At 43.4% G+C, this 13301-nt stretch overlaps 1 protein-coding gene across 3 annotated transcripts; it reads right to left on the reverse strand.

Annotated features, from left to right (window-relative positions):
* Positions 1-981: 981 nt before the first annotated feature.
* Positions 982-10744, reverse strand: ATPAF1 (ATP synthase mitochondrial F1 complex assembly factor 1). Of its 3 annotated transcripts, none has more exons than XM_062497413.1 (9): positions 10535-10744; positions 9435-9548; positions 8836-8869; positions 8102-8164; positions 7411-7461; positions 5565-5612; positions 4550-4645; positions 3864-3971; positions 982-2955 (listed from the first exon to the last, which is right to left on the reverse strand). In XM_062497413.1, exons 1-9 carry the CDS (start codon positions 10735-10737, stop codon positions 2761-2763), a joined length of 912 nt encoding a protein of 303 aa, XP_062353397.1. In that variant the 5' UTR covers positions 10738-10744; the 3' UTR covers positions 982-2760. The 3 variants fall into 3 exon arrangements, with proteins under 3 accessions (XP_062353397.1, XP_062353398.1, XP_062353396.1); XM_062497414.1 differs by having other exon boundaries at positions 8836-8856; positions 9422-9548; XM_062497412.1 differs by having other exon boundaries at positions 983-2955; positions 8836-8886; positions 9440-9548.
* Between the last annotated feature and the right edge of the window lie 2557 nt (positions 10745-13301).

The raw sequence follows: 13301 nt of genomic DNA on the forward strand, positions 1-13301 counted from the left end.
GGGCAGTGGACTATACAGGGGCAGCCATATGGTTCTCACCACACAGCTCACAAACTTGACAAAGCTGAGCAGACAGGCTCAGGCAAGCTGTGCCCAGAGCTCAGAATCAGGAGACAAACCTTCCCTCTAGTGGCAGGATGACACATGAATCCCACAGCCACCTTCTCCCTGTTACCTCTCTCCCCATGCCAAGCCTAACAGCATTAGTTTTCACCAGCCCTAAGGCTCAGCACAGATCCTAATGGTGTCAAATGTTACAAATTCTTTGAGTTTTTGCTGGCTTAAAACTGGCACAGTTGCTGATTTGCACAAAGCCAGACAGCCCTGGGAGCCCGTGTCCACTCTGCAGCTTGTAGTGCCCATCCATGCCCATGGTCAGCCCGTGCCATGGCTGTGCCAGGCACCACAGTCCATCCACAAGTGTGTCTCAGGCACTGGAGAAGCCACACAGCCGCAAATCACTACTGGTTTCTGCAGCAAGGATGGTTTGTAGGGCCAGTTCTTCAGCTGGGGTGCAGCAGTGCAGCAGTCATTCGGTGGGGCAGAGGATTAGACCTAGAGATTCTGTTAGAGCTTTTTATTATGGGTCTTCATCCCAGTTTCAGGCTCATCCCTGGCCATTTCTGCATTTTTTAAAGCCCCAGAGAAGTTATTATTTTAGGAAAAAAACATATGGTGGTTTGAAAGAAACACCACTTATAATTACAGGTAGTGATCACTACAGCCTTATACCTGAGCATTTGATTTTTTATGCTCAGAAAGAGGCTTGAGGTGTAGATTTGGAAGCCTTAGATTTCACTTTCAGAAATGTTACATTAAAAATGAATGCAGCAATTTCAACATCTTCAAAACAGGAAGTGAATGATTAATTAAAAAGGAAAAAAGGAAAAATGATAAATGGAGCATGAACACCATAAACCAGAAGAAGTGCCTTTTAATAAAGGTGATTTGCTGTTCAGATTATCACAGCCCTATCCACGCCTCCTCTGACTGATTGCTCCCCGGCTCTGCAGACTGCTCTGTATACATTCAGTGAACAGAAACCAAAAGACATTACCAGGGACCAAGACCATCTCCTTTCAGCAAGGCCCAAGAGATCTGTCTCTTCTAGAAAAGTTCTGTAATTTCCTGAATGGACAGGAGTTCACAACTAACATCTAAGAGTTGGTGGTAAAATGACCTCAACATAAAACTGCACTGTGTAGCTTTAGTGCTCAGCTGAAGTGTTCATGTCATAAAATCAGAGAAAGGGCTGGGTTGGAAGGGACCTTTTAAAGGCCATGTAGCACAAAGAATGGACTGAGAAAGTACAGAGTGACAGTGGGCATTACAGCAATGGGATCCTACAACTACACAGCAAAAAGATACCGCAAGAAACGTTCACAACTCATCACAGCTTCATGTCAGGTTGTGGTTAATGAAGAGATTGATAGCAGCCATGCCCTCCAACACAGAGACAAAGTGCAGCTCCTTCTTTCCCCCCTTTCTCTGGCAAAGGAGGGAATGAATGCTTGCCAGCTCCAGCAGGCTGACAAGGTGCAATGTGGCCCAGAGATAATTAGTGCTAAGGATGAGTTAGTGCTGGGGGTTTGATGCAGTATTATAGTATTTCACTGTTGCTCCTGGCTGTCCTGTGTCCCCCTGTGCAGTGGTGGCAGTGCTGGTAACCCCCATAGGCTGCACATCACACTGCTGCAGTGTCCTTGTCCATGGATGTGTGCCTGCCTCTGCTGGGAATGAACACAAGAGAAGGTCAAAGCATCAGTTTTGGGATTCTTTTGCTGGGGGCAGGTTTATGACTCCCAGTCTGCTGCAGCCGGTATAGCCAGGCTCTTACCAACATTACTGTGTTTAAAGCAGCTCTGCATTTTCATACCAAGATATTTTTTTCACTTGACAAACAAGCTGTCTGGTGACTGTCACTATGCCAGTCCATCTTTCCTTTATTATGGATAGTGCCTTTCCTGAAGTGGGAACAAGAGTTATTTTTTGTTCCTTCAAATGCCATTTGTGAGCTGGCTGACTAGATGCCAGCCTGAGAAAAAACTAACCCTGTAGAACAGGGAATAATTCCTCTACACCATTAAAAATATACTAAAAAAATAAACCACGTTCATACTGCTCAAAAACAACATCTCAAAGACAGAAACATCACAACAGGATACAAATAATATATCAATTAAGAAGCAGAAAATTCCCAGAACAAATCTAGTGACTCTGTTTTTTTAATCCTGAGAAAAGTTCAGACCACAATATACATCTCTGTAAGAAACCTCACAAAGAAACAGAGGTCTTAGACCATTGCTCCTATTCTTTGTTCTGGATGCACAAGCCTGAATGAATTCCACACAGATTAAAAAGCACTGAACCATGCAATTATAATGGTGGAGGGCACTTAAAAGGCATCTACTCAGAAGAAACATCGGTCCTCATCTCTTTCCTGATGCCAGTACAGCCTGTTAGATAGTTCCCTTTCTGTTACTTTATTTCAGATTTCCACAATCCAGCAGACAGCAGAAGTTACAGGACAGGGGAAGTAGCTTTCTGATGAAGTTACACTGAAGTACTGGGCTCCATTTTTTGGCAATTGCTGTTGTTCAAATGGCCCAAGTCCTCATCTTGCATCAGCGCCAGACAGGTTTGATTGTCACTCTCCCAGGATGTCTGCAGACTCCTTCTGTGGCCAAATCCAAGCTGTGAAACAGAAGACACTGGACCACCCCCTGCCTGCTGCTGGCTCCTTTCACCACAGGCCAGGCTCTATGACTTGTCAGAAGCCTGCCCAGGTCTCAGTTCTCTTCCAAGCCCACTTTGCTCAAGCTCTGCTATAACTGACATGTATTTAAATTCACTGGATCTGTGGTTGAAGGTCTCCACTAATCCGTAGGTCTCGGAGCGATCCGTGGCATAGAACAACTGCACCTGGTTGGCCAAGCACTGGGCATCATGGACCACCTGGGAGTGAGAACAGAGTTGTTATCAGGGTGGGGCTGTGCCATGTCCTACTGGAAAAAAAATGCCACAGTCCTATTTACATGTGGCTCAACTCCAAGTCACCTTAGTTCAGCAAATCTCTTAACAAGCCACCTCCCTGTGGCTCCTGACCTACTTAAACACTTCAACACCACATGTTTTAGCAACCTTCCTGCTGTGCATCTGCCTCAGAGGTCAAGTGTGTCTTTTGTGATCCCTGCCCACTCCAAGATGCACCAAGTCCTCATTTTTCCCTTCTTACAGCTGACCTACTTGCAAAGATTGATTGTTTGCTCTGGGATCCAACAGGGAAAAAGAAAAGCGTTACCAATTACTCCACTCATTGTTTCAGAAGGGTAGTCAGGAGGTCAGTTAGAGGAGGGATATTTGAATCATCTTGTTCCACCACTACAGTGCCCAGGGCCACCAGTCCACGCACTGTTATGCCAATAATTAATGGTGTGCCCACACAGAGGGGAAGAGCACAGGTGTGCACAAACTGAACACATAACTCTGGAGTCTCCTGCTTTGACAAACAGGATTAAGCTTGAAGACACTGTCTTAATTTGTTTGCAGTTAGCAACAGCTTTCATTTAAATTTGATTCTGTTAGTAAGAAAAACAGAAGCTTTGCTCTTTTACAACAATCAACTATAATACCCATATAAAAAAAAAAAAAAGAATGCATAAACTGGAATCAACAAAGACTGATGCCTCCCTTCTGGCTTTCCCTAGCCCTAAGTACATTAGGTTAAATAAAGACAGTGAGACCATTCTTTGGCCAACAGTCTTTGAAAGGCTTCAATGCAATTTGATTTTATTTCAAAAAATTAAAATGTAGGAGGAGTTGCAGCATAAAATGAAGGAAGCCAATGAGCAGAATTCTCTTACCAAGAACTTGGAGTCCATTTCTGCTGTCATTAGTACTATCCCTTTCTCCTTCTGCAGATCAGGATAATGGTACAAGACCAACTGGCTTGGAGCAGTTTCACCTTGGGTCTGAAGGACAGAAAGAAACCTGTCAGTATCCCATAAAAACCTTCACTCCAGTGCAGATTTGGGTGCTTGATTACAAAATTCTGAGCATTAACTGCCACAGAGGCAGTTACTTCCCAGGGCTAAAGGATCAGTTCTAATTAGAAGTTCATTATTCTTTAGAGAAAGCAAGGGATTTTCAGAGTTAGGTTGTTTTTTTCCTTGACTAAAGACCATTTTGCATTTAAAAGAACCCTCAAGTTTTAGGGAGATATTTCGCCTTACAGCATCTACTGCTATTTTAAGTAACTTGCACAAACAGTTCTAAAAAGCTTGGCTCTTGCTCATGTTTTGAGACTTCTGAATTTCTACTTCATTCTCCTCTACATTAGAGAGATGCTTAATAACTTCACTAATTTTCCTGTAACTAATGTACAATTAAACCATAATTAACAACAGCTTTTGTCATGATAATTCTTTTCAAGTTAAGCTAGACAACCTGTTGACTAAACTATTTAGTAAATACCATATATTGCAATATGATGATATTATCTATTTCTAGATCCTAAGTCAATTTTTAACTTCTCATCTCAAACACTTACCTGAACATTTATCAGGGAAGTGAAGTGTAATTCTGTTCCAGACCACTGACCCACGAAGAACTCATAGCCTTCTTTTCTTGGCAAAGCATACAGAAACTGCAGAGAAATTAAAAAAAAAAAACAACAAACAAACAAACAAACAAAACAAAACAAAAAAATTTCCCTTACACAGAACAAAATTATGTCTGTGTCACACTGGACTCCAGCACTAATGCCTTAGTGAGAGAACTACAATAGAAAAAGAGTTTCTTTCTTTGCCCAACCACAAGTGACAGGCCAGCAAGAACCAGACTTCAAAGCACACAGTAAAGCAGAATTACCCTATCAGTATTAATTCATTAGCAATTATCTTGACAAATACTTTTATCAGAATTTTGAGACATTGAAAAGGAAAGGAAAGTGGAGAACATTCAGACTCTGACCTTTTTGTTCTCACCTAAAAAACTAATAGCAGAAATGGTCAAATATAAGGTAAGGAGCAGAGCATTTAACCCTGTCATTTTATCAGCTGCCCCAGAACAGGCAGCAAGCATCTTCTCTGTAGACATTTACAACTCCGCAGGCTACAGACCTGCTCGTTTTCCCACAGCAAGGGAAGGACACCATGGGAACAGAAAATCTTGCAGGATACCTGAGAATGCCAGTGCACTGTACAGAAATGCACTTCAGGCTATAAATAACTTCCCAATCTCCAAGCAGCTCAGGAAGCCAGATACATTTGATCTTGCTCTTGGCAAGTGAAGTAGGTAGGACTAATCCATCCTAGTAAAGTCTCCATTCCCCAGGAGATTCTGTGCTGCTGTTCTCTCAACCCTCTATCTCTTCTATCTAGATCAAACTGTTTCATACATATGAATAGGCACTGCTTTATCTGAGCACCTGGACAAGTGTTTGAACACCTGGATTTTTCTAATCAGGCTGATACAATGGGTATGAACACAGGAAGGTCAAAAGTTAATGGATCAGGCTTTGAAGAGAAGCATTACAGCTCTACAGCACACACTGCTGTACATACCGATGGACAGTTCTGGGCTCTCTTCCACATCAAATCAAACTTGTCTGCCTTTGGGGAAGGAGAAAGAGAAGTTTAATTTTCATAACACAAACATGGATGCAAAGCTGTTCATAATCACCTTATTAACTTTTAGAGGGTACAGCTTCCATCTCGAGAAGGTCCCGCTGTGGGGCAGATGGCAATGAGTGCGTGGAAAGCCACACTTAGTTCTTGTTTACCTAAAAATCATCAGCATCCCGTTTTAACAAGGCTGTTTCTAAGATGCAGCAGCAAAATCCTTGGATCCAGAGCTTTATTCCTTGGATGTGGTGGCCCCAAGACTGAGGCTTACATTACATCCTCTTTCAGTAATTGCTCCACTGCAACATATAGTGTCAACAGCTGAGCAAGACAACACATCCCTGGCTCCAAATTGTGGATTTACATCATTGTCATCTGTTCTTCAGTATAAAAATGCAGCCCATACATACACTCAATAACATACTTATTGCTTAGGTTTAAATTAAAACCACAACCCCATTTCAGCCCTGATGAAACCTGGCAATTTCATTCCCGTGTTCTCTGTGTTTCCCCAAATCTTTTGCCTAATTTTTTTTTGCTTCCTAGCACTATATTAATATCTATTCTTAGGTGTTCAGGAGAGAAAACATGTGCCATTCATCAACAAGAAATTCCTTAGTGTGTACTTTTGAGCACTGGAGAAATTAGGCAAGGCCTTTCTTTCAGCCAAGAAAAAGCTTCTGGCAAAAGACAAAGGGTTTTTTTCCCCTCGATGACACCATGAACTGCTTCCTAATGTGCCTGGGATCTGGTTTGCATTGAAGTCTTAAAAAGCTTCCAACACTCCTCCTAAAACCGTGCACCAAAGCACAGTGCCAGCCCCACTAATGAAAGACCTAGATCATTTTAACTGGAGTCCCTGGCTTTGGCCCTCTGCTACAGTAAAAGTGCAATTCAAACTATTTTCACAACATCCACATGTTGGGAAAACCAAAACACAAAGCTGCTTGACTTCAAATCCCACACTTCCATTTTCAGGGCATACAGCACATCACATATTTAGAGTACTGCCTCCCACTGAATTCAGCTGCAGCTCAAAGGGCCAAATACAATTACAAATCAGACCCCAGATCTAAATGAGGTTTCAAGAACTCAAGGAACACACAGTTGTGAAAAGACAGATTTAAGAGATTGCAATCAAGGAATGACCCTGAAGAAAAGAATAAAGAGAAATCCCCAGAGTGAAAAAAGCCTCCTTCAGCCTAACCCAAACTAAGAACAATTAACATCTGGAAAAGTTATCAGGAGTAAGAAGTATGATCTTATCTCAGAAAACACCCTGCAATCTCAAGAAAGACAGTGCTGCCAATAATTGTAAATGTATGAAAGTAAGTCTTGAGTGATTAGCCACATGCAAGTTACCAGCCAAGAGCTCTAGGGCTGCCACATTAACCTCAAGGCAGAAGCCCGTGCTGCGCAAAGAGGGCAAAGAAACAAACAACTCTGAGAAAAATAACTCTAAAAATATAAATGCTACTTAATAAACACTAGGGCCCTGTGAAAAGTGTTGGGTGCCTGTATTAAAATATGCCTGGAAATTCCAGCCAGGTGTGCAGAAAAAGGTCCTTGATTTATTGAGATGCTCATGAGTGAGAAAAAAAGGGAGTATGCATTTCCGAAAACAAAAGCCTTTGGGGCAATAAAATCAATCAGCCCAGAAAGTAAGTCTGTTCTTGAAACCTCACTTTCCTTTAATGACTGCTTTGAAAAGCAACAGAATCTCAGTTGGAAAGGAAAGTTCTGCATGCTGGCTTTTCAAGTGCAGAATTATAGAGGAACTACTTACAGGAATAACAGCATAAACTGTGTCTTTTGCAGAAAAATACTGATTCCAAATCTGTAGAAAACAAAGAAGATGAGACACAGTTAAAGTTCAGCATTTAGTAGTAATGTTAAACGCTTTAAAATGTCAATTAACCTTTGTAAGCACTTTGGGAAGTCATTTTTCAATCAAACCTGACTGATTTTCCTGCTAATGCAACATACTTCTCCAAAGGTTCCAGATGAACCAAAGGCCAAATTCCAAACAGGTAACAAATCAGCAGTGACCTCAGAGGTGGCTCAGTAGTTATTAAACAGTAGAAGTGCTTCTCACATTTTTGCCAACAATCACAGTAATGCCTTTTGGTTGTTTGTCTTTTTTTGGCAGTGGTGCTTTTTTAATAAAGAATGTACAAGACATTTGCAACAGAAGACAAGTCTTTGCAAGATGCTCCTCTGTGTTGACAGTTTTTTTCTTCACCACAGCAGGATAGCAATACCCAGTGTACCTGTACATCCTGGTACATCCTAGGAGGACTTACCTAGATGGAGAAAACTTTATCTTCTCCTATGGATACCCATGTGAATATGCCTTCTGTAAATATACATCCACAGCTGTGTTTTATTTTTCAGTCTAAGTAAAATTTCCATCCTTAGATGCAGATTACTATTAAGCACAAACGCGAAGCAAAGTTTGTTCAATTTAAATCCATCACCTGTGTTATCTCCTCTGCTGATTTTTCTTTCACCATCTCAACATTAAGAATTGAATCAAGTGTCTGCAAGAGAAAGCATAAACAATCTGGCATGATGGCAGTTCTCTGACCTTGTAAGAATCCAGAATGAATGGATGCAATTACAGAAGAACAAAAATCAACCTAGAGGAACTTGATTCAATTTGTAGTGTTACTTAGTCCCTTTAATTGCCAAGTAAAATACAGCAGCAACACACTGAGAAGTGGATTCACACACTGAGGCAGAATAGATTGATTCAGGACACAGCACATGCTTTGCTCCAGTTCTGCAGATCTCTACTGAAGCTTTAAGAGGAGATGTAGCCTTTTGCCTTCAGCCATCTCAAAGACATGCTCTTTGGCAGATTTACACTGAAGATTAACCAAAATAAAAGAATGTGAAACAGAATTGTCTTGTCCCTAGGCTGGCCGATCACTACACATGTATTCCTATGCTGTAAAAGGAGCTTAACCCCTTCCATTTAATGTTCAGAACAGATGCCCTAACTGAAAGGAATTTGCAGGCTGTCACAGAGAAAGGACAGGTTAATAAAAACCCAGAGTGCCAGGAGTTTTAAGGCTGAATCGGATCCTGACAGTAAACACTATGCAGCATAAGGAACACCAGGTTTATATAAAAGTGTTCTTGACTGAAGCACTGGCTGTGGCAATACAAGTTAATCCCCACCCTTTCCTTGCCACCTAACACCCCTTACCTTATCCTTTGTGAATCCTCCCTTTGATATCGTGCTGCCCGAGCCTTTTGCCTGCAAGAAAAGATTCTTCCTTAGTTTTAGCTTTTTTATAAAGCTAATGCTATAATACCATTGATTTGCCTTCCCTACCACACATAACCTGCCTGCTGACAAAAACTCCTGAGTGGGAGCTCAAGATATTTGAAGACCACTGTAATGTATTTTCAATAAAGTGATTGATTAGGTGAAGTAAATAAGATTAGTAATTTAATGTGAATTATGAACTTCAAGGCCAGAAAGGATTAGCCAAAAGGAAACTATTCTGCATTCTGGATCCAATATTATTGAACAGTTTTCTTGCATTCATTAAAAAAATGGTAAAATGCAGGACTGTGTCACTCCTCTGGCCAGACTAATCTGGAACTAATTAAACTTAAACAAGGTTTCAAAAATTTACAATCTAAAAATAATACACAGGAGTACAGAACAATGCTTTTAGCCACCACACAGTGAACTTTCAGAGCTCCTACTGATAGGGATACTTGAAGTTTGTAACATTACACTGATCCCATAAAATAACATTATATCTTCAATGTATGTGATTTACAGAGAAAATTTGCCTTGCCTTTTCCTCCATGCATCTGATAAACTCTCCTTGTTTGGAATGTCCCACAGGCTGCCTTTTCACTTCACTTCTTTTTTCCATACGGGATTCAAACACATCTGGACTGGACCTGAATTGGAACAGGGACTGTTAACAGTACAACAGAGCAATAGAACCGCTTGAGTTGGAAGGGACCCATAAGGATCACCAAGTCCAACTGGACATAAATTCATATAACTAAAACATTCCAGTTTGCTTTTAAATAATCAGAGGTTTTTAATTATGACAATAAACAGGAAAAATCAATGCACAATTAAGAAACTGTGAAAGCTGTTACACAATATGTCTCATGATCCAAGGCTTTGGATTTGTTTTGGCACTGGATTCCAACAAGACCAGGCTGGATGGGGGTCTGAGCAACCTATTCTAGTGGAAGTTGTCCTTGCCCATGGCAGGAGGGTCGGAAGTGGTTGATCTCTAAGGTGCTTTCCAGCCCAAGCCATTCCATGGCTCTGTGAGTGAGTCTGTTAAATCTTTTGTTTCGTTGCTTTATACTGCTAAGAAAGGTGATCCATCTTTATCAGGATAATTCAAAACCATGATTCTTCAATGGGCTGTTCTGACTGTGGCCTTGCCAGCAAAGGGACTTAGACCTAAAATAAGACGAACTTCTGCCTATTCAATTTTTGTTCAAATCCTCCTTTACAATAAGATGGAAGACTATAATTTGGAATACTCTTTGCTCGCTCCAATGGTTTCCAAAGCTGGGATACTCTTTGCCTTCTCCAAAGATTTACAAAGGTGGAGAGCAGTGCTGGGTGACTACCATCATTAGACCTTTTAAAATGACCTTTTTATTATGATACTGATTCACGCTCTTAATATTTTAATTTTCAATTTAATTTTCAAAACTATCTCTTATGAATCTGACCACACTGAGAGACGACTCTCACTGACGAGTGAATTTCAAGGCAATCGGCCTAGACTAATCGAGTTCCTCAAGAGGGGGAAAAACTAAAATAGAATAAATTTCAGGAAAAAGCTCCCCAAGCACGCCCTTTTCGCAAAACACAGCCCGCCCACCCCCGTTCCGCTGCCGCCTCCCTCAGGGCCCACCTCCGCAGCTCCTGGATCTTGTGCCGGTACTTCCCGTAGAAGGGGTTCTCCTCCAGCGCCGCCTCTCCCGATCCCGTCGCCGTTCCCGTTCCCGGCCCCAGCACCCCCCGTGCCGGCGGTGCCAGCAGCCCCAGCGGCCGGAGCGCGGCGCGACTCCGCAGGGCCACCCCCAGGCCCCAGCCCTGGCACAGCGGCCCCGCCATGGTTCCGCTCCCCTCAGCCCGCCCCGCGCTCCCTCAACCCGCCCCCCGCTCCGCTCCCCTCGGCCCGCCCCCCGCTCCCCCCTCGGCCCGCCCCCCGCTCTCCCCTCGCCCCGCCCCCCGCTCCCCCCTCGGCCCGCCCCCCGCTCCCCCCTCGCCCCGCCCCCCGCTCCGCTCCCCTCGGCCCGCCCCCCGCTCTCCCCTCGCCCCGCCCCCCGCTCTCCCCTCGCCCCGCCCCCCGCTCTCCCCTCGCCCCGCCCCCCGCTCCCCCCTCGGCCCGCCCCCCGCTCTCACCTCGGCCCGCCCCCCGCTCTCACCTCCCCTGCCAGGGAAGAAGCCTTAGCTGGAAAGGAGCTTTTACTGAGGCAAAAGTCGCGTTACATGGTGGAACGCCGCGGAGCGAACAAGCGCGCTGGGCACGGCCCCGCTCCCAGCGCAGGTCGAGGTCCACAGCGGTCACCCAAACCCCCAGGCACAGCCCGAAGGCGAACCCAGGAATCACGGCACAACATGTCTCGGCAGGGCATAGATACTTTCCTGTTACAGTTTGCCCTCACAACTTAACTGCTTTGATTTCACTCGGATATCACTTTTTTTCTGAAGGAGTCGCTGCCCAAAGCCTCCAGCCGCCCCTGTGGCAGCCACCAGCAGCTGCACGAGTTCGGGCAGGGAAGATGATCTGTACGAGTGTATTTACTACACACGGCTTTCCATCTGCACTGTGAACGAACACACGGAGCCCACACCTGGCGTCAGGGCTTTGGGAAGCGTGCGGGGTGGAGAGCGGTGACTGAGCAGACAGGTGCTCCCAGCCTGCGGCACAGAAGAGACCACTGTACTTACGGATGCTCGGATTTTGTCTAATTGACAGCACAAGCCCATCCTACAAGTGACCACAGCAGTTAGCATGGACTGTGCCCTGACATGCAAGTTAAAATGCAGCCCTGGGCAGCCGTGCCCCAGCAGTGACCAGCTGAGCTCCCCGGGCACAGGCAGAGGACATGGGCAGTGGAACAGCACTCAGGTCTAGCTGGCATTTTCACTACTGCTGCTGAAGAGCCTTCTAAAAGTAAAGCAGACTGCAACAAAACAAAACACTGAAAGATTCACAAGGTAGTACCATAATCTTTTAAAATTTTAAGGTAAAATTAAATTTCATACAAATAAACTTCCAAAAATATTTTGCAAACTCTGGCATATGGCTATGATACAGTATGTACAAATAAAATATCAGAATGGTTACATTTTATTGCTTTTTTTCTTTATTTGGTTAAGGAATTATACAGTAGTGTATAAAAGGGTATGGGAAGTGGCAAGAAGCAAGTGTTGGCTTCTTGTCCTCTCTAAAGCCAAGGTGGGCTGGTTTTGCTTTGTTCTTAAATAGGGCATTTTCAAATGTCACGTCATTACCCAAACAGGACAGAAGAGCAACAGTGAAAGAAGCCTAGGAAATGGGTAGCAGGGCTCCATTTTGTACATTCCTTTGCTGAATCGTACTTCCAAAATACAATTATTGATAAAACATCCAGTCTAAAGTTATATAAAAATCAACAATTATGAACTGACTTCCTCATAAACCGTTTCAGTGAGGTGGGCAACTTCAACTCACTAATCATGCAAAAAACTCTTAACAAGATCAGTGATATTTGTGAGCAAAATCACCCAACTTGGCCCTGATCTAGCCTGCAAGAGAGAATCCCCTCTGCAAAACTACTTTTTCCTACGTTGCAGAAGGTAATAAATACACTCTCTGTTTAGATCATCCACTACTATGAACAACAGATCTTTAGTTCTCCTAGTAAGGAAACCTCACTTGCAAACCATGTATCAGTACAGAATAATGATGCCATTGCACACGCCTACACAGCTTTTTACATCCTTCTGTTGGCAAGGAGACAGCAAATAAAGGTACCAAGAAGGGATCACTGTCACAACAGTAAGGAAAGAGCTCGAGGGTCTTCTCTGGGCCTTCCCACCTGCTCACACTCCTGGAGTGTATCAGAGCACTGCTGAGGCATGAACTGCTCAGGTGCTGCTCAGCAGGCTGCACTGAAGGCTTTTACCTCTTAAGCATCTATTAAAGCTATTAAATATGCTCATTTAAAAAAAATAAATAGGCTCATCTCACAAAATATAATCTGAATGCAACACAGCAAAGCCTAAAGAACGCTGAAGTGAAAACCCAAGCACTTGGCAAGTTAATTGCTCCTGTAGGCTCATGATATATATAAAAACACTTTCAACTCTTCCCTTTAAAAATACATCCTGCTATAGATGGGCATGACTTACCCCTCCTGCCTTCCTCTGACTGAGGCCAGATTTATTCATGGATATACTTAGTAAAATCAGAAATTTAGCCAAAGCTTTAAACCCCCATTCCAGGCTCAGTCTTCTCATTATAAACAGCTTACTACCAACACAGCCCCCGACACAACTTCTCCTTAAATATGCATAATTTACTCCATCTCAAATATTTACAAGCAGAAGCAGCCCATCTTCATAAGACTGATTTTCCTTCTGCTCTATATAAAGTGCAGCTCTCTAATTTAAGGCAAATTTCAGTGAAA

The sequence above is a fragment of the Cinclus cinclus genome, chromosome 8 (assembly GCF_963662255.1).
Source record: "Cinclus cinclus chromosome 8, bCinCin1.1, whole genome shotgun sequence".
Taxonomy (NCBI): domain Eukaryota; kingdom Metazoa; phylum Chordata; class Aves; order Passeriformes; family Cinclidae; genus Cinclus; species Cinclus cinclus.